Source organism: Pipra filicauda, unplaced genomic scaffold (assembly GCF_003945595.2).
Source record: "Pipra filicauda isolate LSUMZ 115617 unplaced genomic scaffold, ASM394559v2 scaffold302_size1215360_pilon, whole genome shotgun sequence".
Classification (NCBI taxonomy): Eukaryota; Metazoa; Chordata; class Aves; order Passeriformes; family Pipridae; genus Pipra; species Pipra filicauda.
This window is the reverse complement of record NW_024104424.1, coordinates 1135186-1155073: the sequence shown is the minus strand read 5'-3', so window position 1 is coordinate 1155073 and position 19888 is coordinate 1135186. Positions and strand designations below refer to the sequence as shown.

At 39.8% G+C, this 19888-nt stretch overlaps 1 protein-coding gene across 1 annotated transcript; it reads right to left on the bottom strand.

Annotated features, from left to right (window-relative positions):
• Positions 1-655: 655 nt before the first annotated feature.
• On the bottom strand, positions 656-19574 carry NSUN3 (NOP2/Sun RNA methyltransferase 3). Its single transcript, XM_027722847.2, has 6 exons — positions 19482-19574; positions 18385-18494; positions 17031-17374; positions 13682-13836; positions 13044-13165; positions 656-2002 (listed from the first exon to the last, which is right to left on the bottom strand). Exons 1-6 carry the CDS (start codon positions 19572-19574, stop codon positions 1741-1743), a joined length of 1086 nt encoding a protein of 361 aa, XP_027578648.1. The 3' UTR covers positions 656-1740.
• Positions 19575-19888: the final 314 nt, after the last annotated feature.

Sequence of the window (19888 nt, the reverse complement as noted above, 5' to 3'; positions counted from 1 at the left end):
GTGATGAACTTTATTCCTGTGTTTGTTAATGAGGAGCAGAATCACCAATTTGGTAGTTACTCCAGTATTTACAAGCTCTTTATGACGTGTCCTTTTGTAGTCAGAAAAAAAAATAAAAAAAATCTGCATTAACAAGTTCTGTTTGTGGCTGCAAAAAGTATGTAATGTACACACAAAACATATAAAATGTTTTTAAACTGAAGGAGGGTAGATTTGAATTACACGTTAGGAAGAAATTCTTTATAGTGAGGGTGGGGAGGCACTGGAACAAGTTGCCCAGAGAAGTTGTGGATGCCCCACCCCTGCTAGTGTTCAAGGCTAGGTTGGATAGGACTTTGAGCAACCTGGTCTAGTGGAAGGTGTCCCTGTCCATGACAGGGAAGCTGGAACTGGATGATCTTTAAGGTTCTTTCCAACCCAAAGCATTCTATGATTCTATGAAATATATAAATGTACAGCGTCACACACACCCCCACATTTCCCCATGAGCAACTCATAAACTCTCTCTTTCTTTAACTCCTCTGTTTTTTAAAACACCATTCTTAAAAACAATGATTATAAACTTCCATCTGGGAAAGAACCCTTTGGTCAGAGAGGGATGAAAGGGCTCCTTTTTACTTCCAGACAAGCACAGGATGAAACAAATACACCACGATGTGATCCACTCAAGAGTATAATTCAAGCACTGCTGGATCAGAATTTTTTACAGGTAACACACAGGAAAACAAAACCACAGTTTGCATGTGCACATCTGTCTATATATTTATGGAGGAAAAATATAAACACCATCAGTCCATGTTCTCACCTGGTCTTACACACCACAGACAGGACATCATGAATTCACATAACATTTCTTACCTGGGTGGATAAACCACTTTTCCAGATTGCCTGCTTTGCACTTTAGGACTGTAATTATGTAACGAAACCCTCTGAATACTGTGCTGTTATTGTGGTTATTAATCATTCTGCTTCTGTTTCAAATACGTGCTCTAGATATGCTGCATTATGTTACAAACATAATGTACCAAGACAAAACACATCTGAATCTTAAGGACATTTCAATGTAATTTACTCTTTCAATTTGTATTTTTGCAAGCTCAAACATATAAAAAAAATATATAAAAAAATAAAAAGCTGTCCATATAGCTGCTGACACAAGGTGTCCATATAGCTGTTGACCTTTGCAACTGTAAACAAAAGACAGTTTTTAAACAGTAAACAACTTTGCAAATATGAAACCTGTTTTACCAGTGCTTGGAATAGTCAGCATTTAAGATGACAGAATCTACATAGAAATCAGTTCTCACAGAAACACAAATTTCTAGATGCGTTCAGAGAGAATGCAGGATTTCTGTGACCTCAGAACATAGAAACTATTTATTTAAAAAAACGTACTGTGTTAAAACTGAATTAATAAATAAAAAAAACAAACCAAAAAAGTGGGAAACTCCACCACATTAGGCCCTATTCTAGAATAAAATTCCCTTTAAAAGCACCACCTTGAAAATAATACAAAGCTCCCTTGACTTCATAAGGACTTCACAGAGGCCCACAAGTCCAAATTAGAAGACACTATGAGTATTTTAAGCCAAAATAAGTTAAATATCTAGCTTCCTTTTTATTAGGCAGCAATGCTCTAAATTCAGTTGCCTTGAACATGTTCATATACACATCCTATACTCTAAATCAATATTAATTTATCATATATTCCTTACAAAGAGCTAACAGGCACCAGGTGGACTAGATTTTCTTTAATTTAGCCACATACATTGGACCCCACGCTCTCCCTCTCTCTGGAAGCACCAGAAGTTCATGCTGCTGCAAGCCATCAAGAAAAGTGAATTCCTGAGAAACAGCTCTGCCCATTTCACTTATATCCACAGGCATAACATTGCTGCAGGAGTTTAGGATGAGGTTTATCACATCACTGTTTTCTGCCTTTGAGAGAGTGCACGTAGAATACACCAAGGATCCACCAGGACGCAGTGCTTTAATAGCAGACCTGAAAATAGCAAAAAAAAAAAAAAGAAAAAAGGGAAAAAAGTCAACATAAAAGTGACATTCTGGTGTGGGAGAACATGTAAGGACTTATAAATCTAGAGTGTAAATAAATACGACAAAAGTAACACTATGAAAATGTCTTAACAGCATATAATTGACTGTACAGGAAACTACAATTTTGTTTTCTCATTTATTATTGTACTCTCAGTTAACTGAAGGTATTTTTTACACAGCAGTGACAACTATAAAGCAGCATCCATTCAGAGCTGCAGAATGACAGCAGCTTTCAGACAATCACATGCTGTGAAAATGCTGCAACTGTGCATACAGAATGGGTTACACCACATCAAACGTGTTGGCTGGATCCTGAGCTGGCTGCTTGCATGAACAAATATCAGAATGTACACTTGCACTAATGGCCTGAACTAATTACTGGGTTGTAATTTTAGAAACATTTCTGCAAATTCTGCAACTTATTTATCAGGTAAGAGGACTTGGGGGTTTCACTGAGTCACTACTTTTCAACCTGATTTCCTAAGGATCATATGTTCTTTATGTGCCCTTCACCCACTGACCTGTTGACAAATTTTGACTCAACAAAGGCAAAATAGTGGCTTAAAGCCTGAAAGCTTTATAACAAGTGGTGGGTGAAGGGAACAGAGGTTCTTTATCACTTTACCACTGAAACTGAGTTTAAACAAGCTGCTTACTTTGCATTAAAGCAGATCTGCAAAGTCCTTATTTCAGCAACATAAAATATAACCTATGAGAGTTAGAAGTGATATTCAAGCCATATTCACCTACTGCAAATTAAGAAAGTAAGGAGAAAAATCCAAAATCTTGCACCACAGAAGAGCATTCTTCAAATCTAATACCACCATATTACTAAAAGAGAAAGCTACAATAAAGGTTCATTTGCTATTAAATCCCATTAAATTATACATTTTGGAGCCTTGAAGGACATACGGCTCAAAGACTGAATTGTAAGCTAATATTCAAGCAGATACTACTGGGCTGAAGCAAATACCACATTAAAATACAATTGCTCCTTCTATTTGTTTAAAAACAAGAGAATCTGAACAAGTGAATGATGTTACTTAGCTTATGAATATCAGAGAGTCAACAAAGGTAAGGGCTGAGAGGACTGCAAGTGAGTCACTGGGAATTTAGGAGGTGCAGGAGGTGCAGGGATACTGGAAGCATGGATCACAATGACATAGTCACACTGTATGGAAAGACACTGAATAATCACAGATTTGTAGATATTACTGACAATTCTGTGTTCACACTCATACCCCAGAAAAAAAACGTACTGGGAAAAAATAAAAAGAAGAAAAACAAAAACAAACAAACAAAAAACAACAACAAACTCTTCAAACTAGATGAGGTGAGCAGCCTCCAAATGCAGAAAGTCTGATTCCAAGCCCAGACAAACAAATACAATGCCATTGAAACAGCATTTCCTCCAGAGACAAGCTGAGAACTTCCTAAAGGTGATTTCTGAACAAAAGCAGTTGAGAAAGGAAAGAAGAAAATATAAAGGGGAAAACATAATCCCTTTTAACAGAACTGGGACTTTTCAGGAAAAGAATCAATAAAGAAAAGCTTCATCACAAGCAGGATCAAAGCCAATCAGAGATCAAAGCTGCACTGAAAGTCCTGTCCGAAATAGGAAGGAACCACCAGGATAAATTACTGTTTCAGACAGGTGAAAACTAATTCTGCTTCTCTTGGGAGTATACACATCACCTCATTTATTTTATGAGTCTTGATTATGTCAATCAGTAAGCCAAGTATATACTTTACTGAAGTTTATGCTTTTCCAGTTTTAGTAAAAGAACAGAGCTCTCTCAACTGATGATGCTGTAAGAAAAATAAGTGTTTAATGCCTCTGTTGTATCAGTAAAAAGATGGAGAGTGAGCAGATGGCTGGCACATTTAGCCTGAGTGAGTAAGCTGTTCAAGTTCAGTCTGTTATAGGTAAAAAACAGGTTACACTGCACTTAGGTAGTCTAAATATTTTCAATTTAACTGGGCCTAGTGGACTCATTCCAGGATACTTTGAAAATTAGTAAGACATATCACAAAACTGCAAGCTTATCTCACACCGCTGAGTAGCTTTTGAAAGCCTGCAAAACGTTTAAGAATGTTTCTGTCACAGACAGGTATAGCACAACATTTACACTGCCACCTTGAGACAGCAAAAGAGAGCAGCTGTAATCCTAATGTCCTCATGCCTGTTCTGGGAAATCTAAAAGCATTTTTTCACTCATGTAACAGATCCTACTTTCTGGCTTTCACATTAGAACTCAAAGAGAACAGGGCTGAAGTCTAAATGGGCTCTCATAAAGTTAAGCTGATCTTATTATTATCAGAATCCAGTTAGATAACTCATTTTTGACAAAATTTTCCCCTCCAGCTACACCTTTTCCATGTGTGCAGCAGTGCCAAGCCATGAGAGGGTATCTAGAAATGCCTGAAAATGTTTTGACCTGACAATCAAGATATACTTTTAGCACAACTGATAGTTCTACTCACAGAAGCAGATAATGGCACTCCTTTCCTACCTATAAGGCAGGTACTATATAAGCATTTAGACAAGTGAGAAAATACTTTTACCATATATATAAGTAGTTGAAGCTACTGCTTACAGGGTTAAAAGCCTGGAGACTTGGTAAGTGTCCTTTACTTACCATACAGAAAGTAACATATAGGCATATGAAAGTAATTTTCAAAGGCACCATGTTCCTACAACTGAGTCCACCAGAGCAGCACAGGCCTCTGAATGCAAGCTTAAAAATCTCACATCAAAACTTGTCTAAGCCTCCTCATCCTGTAAATCTGCACTGGCACACGACCCAAAAAGGTTGGCCTGCTCACTGCAGGTGTCTTTATTTTGAACCTAAATCATGAATTAAAATATCTGAGGAGAATTACTTTCCACTGTAAGGTTAATCAATGTATCTATCCATCTTGTCAAGTCCAGAAACACTTGTTTCAGTGCCTGTGCTCAAAGTCAGCCCTGATTAAGCCATACTTAGCTTTTGATAAACCTGCACTGAGCTGCAAAATTCAAAGTGAAGAAGTGCCAGGCTGAAAGTCACAGAGTGAGACTCCACTGGGTGAGCAGATTCAGGGAGTTTGGTCCTCTCCTCATCAGCATGACAGAGAACTCAGTCATAAGGGAATTTGTCCAAATAAATTTAAGGAACCAGCCTTCCTCTCTAATCAGTGGAGAGAAACAAGCGCATCCAAGGGATAGGTTGGACATGAAACAGAACCCACCACTGCTACTATAACTCCACCATCTAAGAATGTAAGATTCCTCTTTCACTGGGAATCTTGATTAAGCCCCAAATCCTTACTTAAAGTGCAATTCTTAGTTTAAGAAATTTAGTACCTGCTATAGGGTACTTTGTAACTTCCAAAACCAGGCTTCAAATCTAGCATGATTAAAAAAGATGCCAGGGCAAATGACCCTGAAGTACTTTTTCACTTTCCTCCTATTATAATACCTTGTTTAAAAGTAAAACACATTAACTAAAGGTAGTTAATCTGCAGTTATTTTTCTCTTACTAGTACAGATGACATTCATGGTCATTAAATAACTAAAACTTTCAGCTTAAATATAGATGATACTTAACTTCATAATTTTATTTCAGGTACGCATATTTACTGTAATGAATTTTACATGTTTACAGGCACTAATACTGCAAGGTTTCAAGCTTCATATGGAGAAACATGAGAACACACATTAAAAGCACTGGAAACTTTTCCTGGAACCTCATGACTTGTTCACCTTTCCCTACAACCATTTTTGATTTAGTCAACTGTTTTCTGGGGTGCTGAACACAACTTTAGTACATACCAGCATATCGCAACTTAGGCTTTAGTGATAGCAAAGAGTCTGAAATTTTAATGACATTTTCTAATCAACAGTTTGGAATTACAATAGCTGGAAACCTGCATGATAAGAGCGAGATTCACTGGCACATCATTCTGCAAAAACTTCTTGATGCTTCTCCACACTTGCTTTGAACTCCTCCCATTATCAATTTATAGCCACCAAATTCACCTTTAAATCTTTCCAGCACTTCAGCAGAAGACCCATCTGTAATCCAAACAAAAAGGGGGGGCTGATGTCCATCCCATTCAGGAAGTTCTGTGAAACAAGTTAACAGGCGCAGATTGCTCTCCTCCTCATTCTAAATGAGATTTTACAACAATAAAACCAAACAGATAAACAAATAACCCCCTAAAGTATTAGCAATACATTGTGTTTTTGCAGGGTGTGTCTCTGGGTACAAGTTCAATGGCAGATGTTGTACTGTAGAGGTGAGAGGTACAAAAGATGGATTAATCTATCCTAACCCCCTGTATTACAAGAGTAACAGATAAGACTTTTAAAAGAAACACATTAATTCAAAGGTTTTTTTGTTTGTTTGTTTATTTCTCAAGATTTACTAAATTAGGGAAAACAGAGCAGTATTATTGTTTAATATCTCGGGGAAAAAAAGACCATGCTAGAGCCAGAATTCTAAGTCCAGAAAACTCTTTTATGCCACTAAAATGTAGTTAGCCAGAACCTAAAAAGAGGATTTTTCCCACTTACAGAAAATTAGACATGAGGGGCTGACTTTTTTCATTCTAAAAGTCTTGCTGTTTCAAACACCCTTGTAAAAATGGGCAGAAAAATACATATATTTCATACTATAGCTACCACCTGCATGTCCAGCCTACTCGTCCCGTGCTTGGGTTTATGTTGCATGCCATTGGAAGGATCAGTATTAATTATGTTAATCACCCAACTATTTTCAGTATTAAAGTAAAAAGATTACATATTTTTTAGGGTAATTTTAAAATATTACAACACTTCAACAGTGCCATCTTTTGGCAGCTAAGATGTATTTCTGCTCAATATGCCAGATAATGTCTTATCAGAATAAAAAATGCCAACCTTTTTAGAAGCGATTTGAGAACAAATGCATCTCAAGGACACAATCTTGCCATGTGCTCTGGGATGTCCCTTCCAACCTTATCTGTTCTGTAATTTGCTTTTATCCTCAATTCTAATACTTTTTATTAACTAAAGATACCCACATTACCTTTTTCCTCTTACAAGAGTCCAGATACTTTGTGGTAACATGATGTGCATGTTAAAGATTTTGCTTTTATTTCTTCAAACAAAGCCAAAATTACAAAGAAATTCCTCCTGTGTCAAAATACCAGTTTTTTTGGTTTTTTTTTTGTTTTTTGTTTTAATATTTTGTGATGGGCAGTGAAAGAGGTGCACAAGAGAAAGTTCAAGTACTCTCTTCACACTCCGAGCACCTACTCCTCTGCTCCTCTAAGCTTTGCTACTGTAGAGAGACATTGCAGCTCAGAAAAACACAGCAGCAACAGGAAAATCATGAAAATGAACTGAATTCTTCTGAATTAAACTGAACTATAAGTAGAAGTAGACACAGGCACCAAAAAATCCTAAACCAAACAATGAAATCCCACAAATGTAGTCCACTGTGACAAACCTTCAATTCTTCTGCCATTTACTCATCCCAGAAGTACCTTCTTAACTTATACACTCTCACAGGTCCATCTCTCTTCCCAAATTAAACTTATTATTTACAAGAAGAAAAACATACAGAACCCAAGCAGAACCTTCTCAGCTACAGAAGGGAGAATGAAAGACTTTTAAAGCCAACCCTGCCACCCAACTTCAGGGTTAGATGTTTTCCTTACTGCTTCTGAAACACACACACACAAAAAGGACTGAAAGTGGAATTAAAGCAAAATTCGTGTCTAAACTTAAATATGTGATCCCAAAAACAACTGACTAGCCATTGGGTGGCTTATTTGTTTATTCATACAGTTATTTATACATTCAATAAACTTCGTTTTCAACATTTCATGAGCAACTTAATCTGTAAGTTGCTCTCAGGATGTTGCCAAAGGCTTAAGGAACCAGGCAGTTCTTAAAATCAGAAACCATTTATTTTAACCCCCCCACAACTAAGAGCACACAATTCCTCTTCTAGATACATGTGGGAAACTCTACATTTCAGTGAAAATACAGAGATGGCACTGAATGAGGGAAAAGAAATATCATGATTTTTCCAGTAAATCACAGTATTTACTACTATGTGAAAAAGACTCTTTTTTTCAACAAATTGTACATATTCTATGAAACCTCATCACAAAAAATTTTTGTGAAAACATCGGACACAAATAAACAAACTTGCAGTTAAAAGCTGCTGTTTTCTCTGGTATGTGAAAATCAGTGATGTGGTTTCACAGACACACTCATAAGTTTAACCATTACATTATTAGGTATTCAAGCTTAGCCCTAAAATTTAATTTCTGTCTGAGACCTGATAACATTGGGAAAGTCACTTTTGGGAACCACTGTATGCTAGCATTTAGCATCAGGAAATGACTATTCCTTCCTTACTTTGCAATTTGTTTTCTGCATGAACACTCCAAATAATAAGATTTGCAGTTCTTGGATTATAGCACTCAGCAGGGATGCTCTGGTTTTGGTACTAACAATCATTACAAGTCAGTGGTGCCCTCACTGCTTATAAAATCTGCTGTTCAACATTTATGCCACTTATTTACATTTCAGATTTCATACAGACTGGAGTAGGAAGGTTGTTGCAGCAGTTTCAACACTTCTTCCAGATCTTCCTTCTCTGAAGCATTTATTCACTTAAATAATTACACCCTATTGCAAACCCTACTTCCTTCCTTCACTTTTCTCTTTGATGCCCCAGCTTCCCCCCAAAAACAGATCAAGAAAACCAGCATTTCTTTAATTCAGAAGAAGGGAATCTCAAATTTTAGGCTGAGTGTTGCTTGATAGAAATACAAATAGAACCCCACTTTGATTTCATTCTTCTCATTTGTATGTTATTCTTAATACTACTGCTAAGCTGAAATAATGCTTGGTTCTTATACTTCAAGCTTTGTCTTCAAATCACACAACATTTCATAGAATCATGGAACGGTTTGGGATGGAAGGGACCTTAAAGCCCATTCAGTTCCACCCCCTGCCATGGGCAGGGGCACCTTCCACTATCCCAGGTTGCTCCAAGCCCTGTCCAACCTGGTTTTGAACACTTCCAGGGATGAGGTAGCCACAGCTTCTCTTGGCAACCTGTTCCAGGGCCTTACCACACTCACAGTAAAGAATTTTTTCCTAATATCCAATCTAAACCTACTCTCTTTCAGTCTTAAACCATTCCCCCTTGTCCTGTCACCCCATGCTCTTGTAATATATTTCTAACAGTACCCTCAATAAAATTGTTGGGACTCAGCCTTAGACTTGTTTTTCTTTTGCAGATACAGGAATCAAGGTGAGAAACGCCTGGGAGCATAAAGCACCAGGGAACCTGAATCCATAAACCAGTACAACCCTGCGTGAGCTGAGTCATGTAAAAAGCCAGATGAATGTAAGTTCAGCCCTTCCAAATATTACTGGAAGTATCTGAGATGGGATTCAAACTCAATTTTTTTAATTTATAATTATGTACCCTACCCAAACTTGAACAGAGTTGCATTCCACTGTTTTAGTTTTGCTAAACTTTTAATGCTCTTGTCATGTTTAGCCTTTCCTGATCTCGTTTTATCATTTACTTTTACCCTTTCATGTGGGATCTGAGACATCTTTAGTATTGCGAATTCATTCTAAAGTGACCACGTAAAAAGAACAGTAACAATACAGTGGACAACTATACATCAAATATTTTACCCAGTAACCCTTACAATACCTACCTCTTGAAATTAACCATTTATTTCAAATGCTCCAAAATATTCTAAAAGACCATAAAAACCCCCAAAAATCAAGGGCACACAGCAATAGATTGATTGAGCTACAGAACTACTCAGACCTATGTTGAGCAATAAGATTGAAATTACCATCTTTTTACTACAATTTACATACCAAAACTATTTTGTCCTTCACAATCTAATTCTTATTACTGTTGCAAGAGTAAAATATATTTTCAACAGAAAGCTTTCTCTTGATTTAGGAATAATTCAATTAAATCTGATTTGGGCTGGCAGGAACGTATCTTTTTTCAAAAAACAAGGTTCCTGCTGTCATGAGTTCTCTAGGACTACAATCTGGAATGATTTATACAAATTCTCAAAATTTCTCTGCATGATATATGCTTTCTTTTGGTATAGGTTCACAAACTGGATTTTGTATGTCAGGTATTGAAAAGGGAAAACAGAAACAGGTCAGTGTTTTAAATGTGATTGATTTCTTCAAGGGAAATGGGTGACATGATGCATTACTGCAATAAGATACTCATATTTCTGTTATAAATCACAGGCTTCTGCTAGGCTCTTTTTCAACAGGAACTCATGCAAAACTATCTTCAACTGCTGTAATGGGAACTTTCCATAAAAACTTTGTTTCTTTTGTTTGCAATATGTTATTTTTCCCTAAATTTGCTTTGACAGATGAACTTCAGGTGTGACTGTTACTTCGCAAATAACATTCAAGTTTAGAAGGTTCTATTGAGAAGTCTTTTTTTTAATCCCAAAGAGAAAAACCGTGGAGTTATAAATGCTTCCCACATGCCAGCCTATGGCTGGTATCATTAAAATGTGTAATGCATGACAGCCTTGATTTGGATTTTTGGGTGGATGTTCTTAAAAATAAACAATCCTCTCTCCCTCACCAAACCTCACACTGTTTTATTTTTTCTACTCTATTGATTAGAATCAGGAGTCTTTCTGTACTACTGTGGTAGTTTGGTCTAGGCCTTCCTTGGTGACCAGTTTGTAACCAGGGAAGTGCCCAGATTTACCCAGTACTCCCTACGATTTTTACGTAAGCCAGGCTATAAGAAGAAAGGAGGAAAGGCCTTTGCTCTCTTTCCTTCCAGTGGCTTGGAGGTGCAGGTTCCCTGCTGTTGAGTCTGTCGTTGTTGGGGAGCGAGGCCTGGTAAGGCCTTGCCGACCTTGGGAGGCAGAGGTTGCCGGCGATCGTTCCAGAGTGACTTTCTGTTGTCCCAAGGAGAGTAGTAAGATATTCTTTTGCTAATTTCTTTTAGTTGCTAGATCTTGGGTTACTGATTGGGATATATATATATATTTTATTTTGGTTTTGTTCCTTTTCCCTTCCCCCTTCCCTTTCCCTTGTGAAATTGTATATATATTTCAATTGTATATAACTGTAACATAAGTGTAAATATATTTATATATATTCCTTTAGCTGTCTCTCTCTTGTTTTGGTTTTCTTGGTTGTTTTTTTTCCCTCTTCTCCCTGAGGTTTTGCGGGGGGACGGGACTTCTTGTGGTAAGGTTTGGAGACTTGGTAGGGAGCCAGCTTCAAACCATATCAACTACAAATACTCAGCTGGGTATTAAATTCAAGCCACACGTAAAAATGTACAGTAGTGGACTCAATTTCTCCATATAAAGAGCTCAGAAGCAAATTCTGAAGTAGTGTTGACTAATGACCACAGCGATGGTTGGTAAACAGCCCTGACTTACAGCTCAGTCATCAAAAAGACTAATAAATAATAAAGAACCGTAAGGGATAATTCTGTGAGAGAATAACAACAAGAACAAAAGGATTTTGGAGAAGAATGTCCAGCTTGGCAGGTGTATAGACTGCTTTCACTGATAGGTAAAAAAACCCCCACTATTACAAATTATGTCTGTTTTTGCTTCAGTTGTGGAATAAATCCAAAACCATTTTAGTTGTGACACGAAAAATATTTTGACATTGTACTAGACTGTTGTGAGTCATCTGAAAATGGGCATATATTTGAACAAGTGAGTTAAGACGACTGTAGGGTTTACGCTGATGACGTCACCCTTGTCGCCCACACAGAAGCAGCCCTGCAGCGTTTAACATCCTGCTTTGCAGACGCTGCTGAGCTCTTTGGGCTGGAAGTCAGCTTAAAGAAGACAGAAGTTCTCTATCAACCTGCACTTCAGGAAGTCTTCCATCATCCCCATATCACCATTGGCCAATCAGAGCTCAAATCAGTCCAGCAGTTTAATTACCCAGGTAGCCTCATCTCCTCGGATGGTAAGATTGACAGAGAGATAGACAACAGGTTAGCAAAGGCGTACAGTGCTTTTGGAAAACTCCATAAAAGAGTTTGGCGAAATAAACACTTGAAGAAAAGTACAAAGATCAGTGTTTACAGAGCCACTGTGCTGTCTGTTCTTTTATATGGATCCGAATCATGGGTCATCTACCACCACCACCTGCGACTCCTAGAACGCTTCCATCAGCGCTGTTTCCGTACAATCCTAAACATCCACTGGTCAGATTATGTGACTAACACGTCTGTTCTAGAACAAGCAGCAGTCACAAGTATTGAGGCCATGTTGCTGAGAACACAGCTGTGCTGGGCAGGGCACGTCTCCAGGATGAAGGACCAACCACCACCTCCCTAAGATTGTGCTCTATGGTGAACTTGCCACCGGCTTCCACAAGAGAGGAACCCCGAAGAGAAGATACAAGGACTCCCTGAAACAACATCTCAGCCTTGGCCATATTGATCACCATAACTGGTCTACTCTGGCCTCCAATCGGGAGGTCTGGAGACACACCATCTACAACACTGCTGCTTCTTTTGAGAAAGCACACAGGATCACTCTTGAGGAGAAAAGACAACGCAGAAAGATTCGTGTCTTGCAGAATATTCCACCTAAGGAGTCTTTCTGCTGTGCCTTTTGCAACCAGATGGGTCTATCTCGTATTGGCCTTTTTAGCCACCAGTGCGTTTGTAACAAGAGCCCTTCCCAAATCCCCGTTCACGAAGCCTAGCCATGACATCAGTAGGGTAGTAGAGGACTTAGGGCTCACTGCTGATCTCACCCCACCCAGATTTCCACACTCCTATTAACCCAGATTCACTGTATGTTCTAAAAAGCAGCACAACTACATATTCTTCACTTAATTTTCACATAGTGAATCCTGGTTTTCTTCATTAAACAATGAAAAATCTTGTGTCCCTCCTGGTAATTTTTATTCATTATAAAAAACTACTTGAATAGCTTTCTTTTTTATTTCTCACCTCAGAAGCTGGAATTGTAAACATGATAATTCCTTCCTTTGGATCACCCTGAGTGTAGCTTGATGAATATCAGAAGAGAAAAGCCAACTTCTGTCATTTGAACAAGGAGTATCAACCAGTACCTACACAATAAAAGCAAATAAGATCATTCATAATAAAGATACTCATTTTCTGAACACCATGTGCTAAAAATCTATTCAACTTACTTCTGCAAATACTTAGAAACACCCTTTTTATTTTCCATTTTCAGGAGTGAAATGATCCAACTGCTATTTTGAGATGTTTTTAATGGAGTTATCAGGTGAGGAAGTAAGAAATTAGTACTCCAAAAGTAAACTCTACCTAAGCAGATCCCACTTGTTCCCTTGCCCTTCCTAATTACACATCATGCAAACTAATACAGCTACAAGGTCTTCAGAATTCACTACCAAGGCTGAATGGATAACATCACCTAACACGTGAAAAAATGCACAACAGGCTTCATAAAATGTTTTCTGTGGCTCTGCATATCCTGTACATGATTTGTTCCCCTTGATAGGTCAGATATTTTTGTGGGGGCCAGAAAAAAAAAATTAAAAAGACAGTAGGAAGAAAAAGAATCAGAATGGAGAAATACAATTTGCTAATAATAACGTTACCTTGTCATATAATTCAGGCTTAAGATCTCCAATGTGTCTGCCATCCAGTTTGGAGACCATTATTGAGTTAATCAAAGATTGTGGGATGAAGGATTCTATGGTCTCTTCCAACCATCTTGCCCTCAAATCATCATATTCATTGCAGTGAAACTGACCTTGGAAAATTAAAAAAAAAAAAAGACAAAAGAAATAAGTCTTTACGTTTTTTTTTTCTATTTTTACAAACATAAGGAGTTAGACCGATTTTAGAAGTTCTACTGCTTTGCCATGACTAACTTAGAGCTAACACCTTATAAGCCTGTTACTGCACTTTTTAGAATGCTACTGTATTTTTATAAACCTAAATTTCAACATGCTTCTACAGAGCAAGCCATAAATATTTACAGACAAATGCTTCTGTAGCAATAGACTTCGACAGCAAAACAAATTCGTTTAATCACAACCCGTATCCAAAGACTAGGGCTGAGTGCCTTTCTGGGCTCCTTGAGCCACTGTCTAAATGAAGTTGTGGTGGTTTGAAACTCCCAAGAATCTAATTTTTAAGTTCAAGCCTCCCCTCCCACAGTTTGCCCCTGTGAGAGGGTTTAGTGATGGTATGGACTTGATATCTTTTTCACCCCATGTGGAGAGTTTTCAGACAAAACACAGCCATTCGTTACTGGGGGAAGGGGAAAATATTTACAAAGGTTTATTTACACCCACATATATATTTACATTAAATTAAATTTCTCCTCTTCAATAAAAGTCCAAGAAGAAAAAAGTCTTTCTGTCACTTCTCAGGCCACAGTTCCTTCATTTCAGTTTTTTTGTGGCACTGGTTAGTGTCCTTCATTTTCCTGAGGCAGCAAATTTAAGTATAGCAGTCAGGATTTTTATTCTTACTTTGTGGAAATTTCAACCCCGAGCCTGAGCCTTCGGGGGATTTCCTTGCAGATCTTCACTCCTCTTAGGTTAGAACATTGAAGGTAGCTTTCAGTTCAGTCTTACCAATGCTCTTTTGCTCTGTCTCAGCTCGACAGCTTGATAGAAACAGCAACAGCAGCAGCAGAGGGCATGGCCACCTCCTCCACATTCCGTCCAGGCTCAGCTCTCAGGACAACTCCAGGTTTTCAGCTCCTTTCTCCCTCTCTCTAGCTGCTGCTGCATTTCGGGACTCCCTAAGGGTTTGGAAGTCCACCCCTCCTCTTCAGAGAGTCTCTGGTTTTTGGGAAAATAATACAGTCTTACCCCAAACCAGCTCTGTTGAGTTTTCCTCTGTTTTGTTGCCAGCTCTCCCTCCTGCAGGATCATCTCTGCGTCTTTCAGTCGGCTTCACGTTATCTCGTTGCTACTGGCTATCTTTTGACTTTTAGCCATCGCTGTCTCTGTTCAGGACTGCTCCGCTGCCGCTTTCAGTGTCTTCTGTTGCTGCTGACAGTAAGGGAACTTTTCCAGCTCTTGATTACGGGACCCAGTCCAGCTTTGACACTATACCAGGTCTCCCGCTGCCTTGGCTGGGGGCCCTTGGCCCCCAGAGGGGCTCACTGGCCCCCTGCCTCCTCGTGGCTCAGATCATGGCTACCCACCTTCTCTTCCGTTTCTGTGGGCATTTAATTTCCGTAGGGTGCACGTGGACTACTGATTGGTCCAGTATTATCAGTGGGGCAAACCATTACTACCTCAGAGAAAAGCTTTTTCAAACCACCACAGAAGTACACGCCCCTTATTATTTAATTACTTTTTAAATAAATAAAGCATCAGTTTCATGTATCCTAAGCCCAGCAGTCCAACCCCTTATTTATTTGAAATTTAAGCTAGAAGTGTTTTAACAGAAGTCTTACTTTTAACAATGTAGCCAGAGTAGTTACCACTTCAGAATAGTTACCCCCTCGTCTTGTACTGCCGCGGTCTGAAAAGGGAGGGATGGGACCATGGCACAGCACCGGTCCGGGACACAAAGGTGGGACGCAGGTAAAGAGCTTATTCCAGCGCGCACGCTGTTTTTATCAGCTCTGGAGGGAAAGGGCCAGAACATAGGGCAGAGCAGGAGACAGACAGGTGGGGGGACAAGCCAGGATAGGGACACTGGCAAAAGGGGAGGAATGCAGGAGGAACCAGTGGAGGAAAGGGCAAACGGGGGCTGTCTCCTGTCTGCAGCTTCTCCAGCCAATCGGCAGAGAAACAGAGGAGCAGGGAGGTGGACAGGCCGGGACATGCCCAGAAGATACAAATTCTGGGGGAACATGCAATGTGTGTATACATAATAACTATAAAGCCTGCATCATAAAGTCTGTTCAATCGCTGTACATATTTTTCCATTTCTGGAATCATTCCCATTCCGATTCTTGGTCCTCAACATCGTACTCATACCAGAAACACAGAATGATACTTTTCCTCTTATTCCTGGTTTCTAATTTTATAAAATTTCTATTTTCATGTCTCCTCAAGTTGTCCTACAACAGGTTTGCCACAGACGGTACATCTTAGCATTCACTGAGGTATATTAAGAACTAAATTCCTTACATCTTACATTCTCAGCAACAAATTAGTCTCTCCAGAAGCAGCCAGGGGGTAAAAGTGGGTTGTTTTTTTTTTAAACCTTTTGAAAGGACAATTCCTATTTAATTTACTTCATTAGCATCACCTGATTCCTCTACAATACGGAGGGAAAATCAGTTGTAATCAAGTAATGGTTTCAACAACAAGAGCATAAGGTGCTGTGAACACTTTGAGACAATTATTACCCAAACTAACACATAAACGTGGAAACAGTAATCGCAACTTGCTTTAACTCCCTGGCCCAGAAGAACAGAGCTGCTGCTTGCTGTTGCCTTCTAAAGTGTGATTAGAGTCCTTCTCTAACATCTAGGTGGCTTCAGACACAGAGCTTATTAAATCCTGATACAGACCAATTCCTCACTATAAACTCTCTCCCTCTGCCTATAACTTGCCCATTTAATTTGTTATGCTCTGTTTTACATCAGTACACTTAAATTTATTTACAATATTTGCACAGCATTGGCCAAACAGATAGCAGAGGAAAAGAAAAAAAGAAGTATTCCAAAACTGCAGATTACTTTCATCCCTGTGGCAACAAATATACATGACTTTAAATAACTTCTGGAGAAGTACCAATAAGGGAACCAGCAGAGAAAAAAACCACAGAGCTATTCTACTGCAGACTGATGGACAAAAGTAACTCATAGTTAAGTGACTACTGTATTTCTCATCCTCTTTTAGGTAAACTGAGTTCATAAAAATTTTATTAAACAGCGTGGAACAACTATTGTTTTTTGGGCTTTTTGCCCCCAACCTGAATCATGTACTGAAAACAGACATAGTGCCAGTGATCAGCACCTGGATACATTACCTGGACAGGCACACTGCAGGATAGCCACTGATTTGCCCCCAGGTGCAGCACAGAGATCCAAAACATTTTCCCCATCCTTCACTTCCAAGGCCAGCACCGGCAGCAGTGAAGCCGCATTCAGCAGGTAATACTCCTTCAGTTTACCAGCCTGATGTTTCTGAGCAGGGAATCTCCCAGGACTTCTCCTGATGTAGCACTTAAATGCTGCTGGAAGATAGGGCAAACCTCCTTGGAAGGCAGGGTGATATCCCTGCACACACAAGCTGTTCTCCAGCTCAGTGCATGGGCTGAACCTGTTCAGCAGAATGGAGTGCTGCCAGCACAATGGGGACGTGAGGACATCTCTACAAGGAAAAAAGGAAAAGCTACTTAATAACCTGACAAATAAGTCAAGTTATCTTTTCCAAGAAACCCTTTACTTACAGTCTCACCATTGGATGACCCTGGTGTAATCAGAAATTAAAACATTTTTGTTAGATATGATTAAGAAGAGTACACAGGAAAATAATTTTAATAGGGAATCAAGACACCATTTTTTCTAATTATTGCATTTGAAACACTTAATTTCTTCAGAGACAAGATGTTCCCCATTCTTCTTAACTCTAACAAATGACTGCAAAAGATATACATGATGAAGCATAACGGTCTTTCCATCTACTTACTACTTACTTCCCTGGGGGCAAAGAACAACTGCAATATTAGCTGCAGATATCACAGCAAAAAGAATCACATCACCTTTGCGAAGGCCATTCCAGCCAACACTATAATATGCAGTTTTTACAGTTTTTCTTTTTTACATTTTATGTTCTGCAAACACTGGGCCAGAAAAACTTAAAGCAATAGATATTCCTGGAAGACAGTCAGAAAGCAGTGCTTATGTGGTAGAAACATGCTTGTTTGCTCTCCAGTTCACTTTTTCAGGCCTATTTCGCATGGATTTCCCCCCTTTTCCATTTGAATTCCTCTTAGCAATTTTTCATTTGGTCTCAAAAAATACTCCTCAGGAGTATCCACTGCCTAAAGCAGAAAAAACACTGATCCAAATTAAGAGAGTTTTTAAGTTGATTCAATTAAACTGAAGCTATACACCTATGCTTTTTAATAGATATATTAAAAAAACCAAACAACAATGAAGGCATTTAATTTAAATTACTTTTTAATTCAAAGAGGATAAACCAAAGAGGGCACTCAGAGGAATTACATGGTTTCTAAGACTCTGAGCATGATTTTTCATTTCAAGGAATGTTCTTTAGCAGTGGTGTGATCAAGGCCCAAATTAAGCGACAGCCTTCACCACATGTCATTAATATCAATTCCTCTCTCCTCCCTTCCCCACCTCCCCAAAACAACAGACCTGACACTGCTCCATGCATTTCCCAGTTCTGCCGTGTACTGCTTGTCAAAGTGATCCAGAATAACTCGACAAATTTGCTTTTGAAGTTTCCCTTTTGTTTTACTTTCCAGCTTTGGAGAAAGGAAGGAAAAAAAAAAGTAGTAAAAACAAACAAATAAAACCCTCCTTAATTCTTCAACATGGTTAAGGACATTCAAATATCAAGATCACAGGAGATGTGATCAAGATGTAACAGAAATTTCAGAGAGTGAACAAGTTAAGCTGGAGTACACTCTTCTTCCCTGCCTGTGAAGAAGTCAATCAAAGCTTGTTGCTATCCCTCCATATCCACTAATAATACTAATAATGCTAATAATACAGTAGTTTCTGGGACTCTGATCTACCAGGAGCAAAATAAGCAAGGTATGATTATGATCAGTATGATCAGCTCTGCCAAGGTGTAAACCAAAAGAATGGAATTAATTTGAACCGTTGCGGGAGACAAGCTGAGCTAACCCGCAAAGCACCGCAATAACTACTCCAGGAGTAACCAAAAGCACTACACATTTTGGGTTTTAACCTCCTAAATTTTGTATGGAAGGGGGGGGGGAAGAACTTTCGGTTTCTAAGTAAACTCGTGCTATCTATAAGGAAAACCCCAAAGGTAAACACCTAAATTTTGCTGGATATTTTTTTTCCCCTTAACGGCACCCAGCAGCTTCCTGACGATCCCCATGGAACAGGAACAGCTGACGGAAGGTAGAACCTGAAGGACTAAGTTCGGAGCTACTCCTCTTGTCTCCCGGTTCCTTCACCCGGCACCGAGCGCATCAGCGGGGCCGGGGGTTCCCTCCCTCCCTCCATGACGCTGAGCCGTGAAAAATCATCCCGGGCTCGGCACAGACGGCAAGGCTGGGCACCAGCAGCTTTTCGTACAAGGTAAGAAAACCCGGGATGCACCCGCTGGTTCGGAGGAGGGATCGCAAACAGGGCTGTTCCCACTGTCCCGCCGCGCAGGAAGAGGCCGAGCGCCGCTCCCGCCGCACTTCCGCCTGCTGGGCCCCGGCGCGCCCGGGGTCACTACTCCCCTGCCCTGGCCCTGTCGGCCCATTGCTCACCTGTCCCGTCCCTCTGCTCCCCTGCCCCGGTGTCCTCCCGGCCGCCCCCCGCGGCAGCAGCGCCAGCAGCGCCCGCAGCGCCCGCAGCCGCATGGCCGCACCCGGCGCGGCACAGCGGGGCAGGGCCCCCCCGCCCCCTACGGTCTTCCCATGGAATCATGGGTTGGAAGGAGTTGAAAAACCGTCTAGTCTCAACTCGCATGGTTTGAGACACTTCGCACTAGAGCGGGTTGGTCAAGGCACCATCCAAGCTTGGCTTTGGACACCGTCAGAGTTGGGGCATGCACCACCTCCCTGGGAACCTGCGCCAGTGTCCCACCACAGTCACAGTAAAGAATTTCTACGTAATGTGTGTAACCTAAATTTCCCCTCTTAATTTCTACCCATTACATCTTGTCCTGTCACTA

What these genes read in the sequence shown, in the direction of transcription:
- NSUN3 (XM_027722847.2), bottom strand. Translation starts at nt 19,574, where the DNA reads ATGCGGCTGCGGGCGCTGCGGGCGCTGCTGGCGCTGCTGCCGCGGGGG. An exon ending in CCTGCAGTGTGCCTGTCCAG is followed by an intron (nt 13,837 to 17,030) that starts GTAATGTATCCA and finishes TAATTTTCCAAG; the next exon opens with GTCAGTTTCACTGCAATGAA. An exon ending in AGCCTGAATTATATGACAAG is followed by an intron (nt 13,166 to 13,681) that starts GTAACGTTATTA and finishes TTTATTGTGTAG; the next exon opens with GTACTGGTTGATACTCCTTG.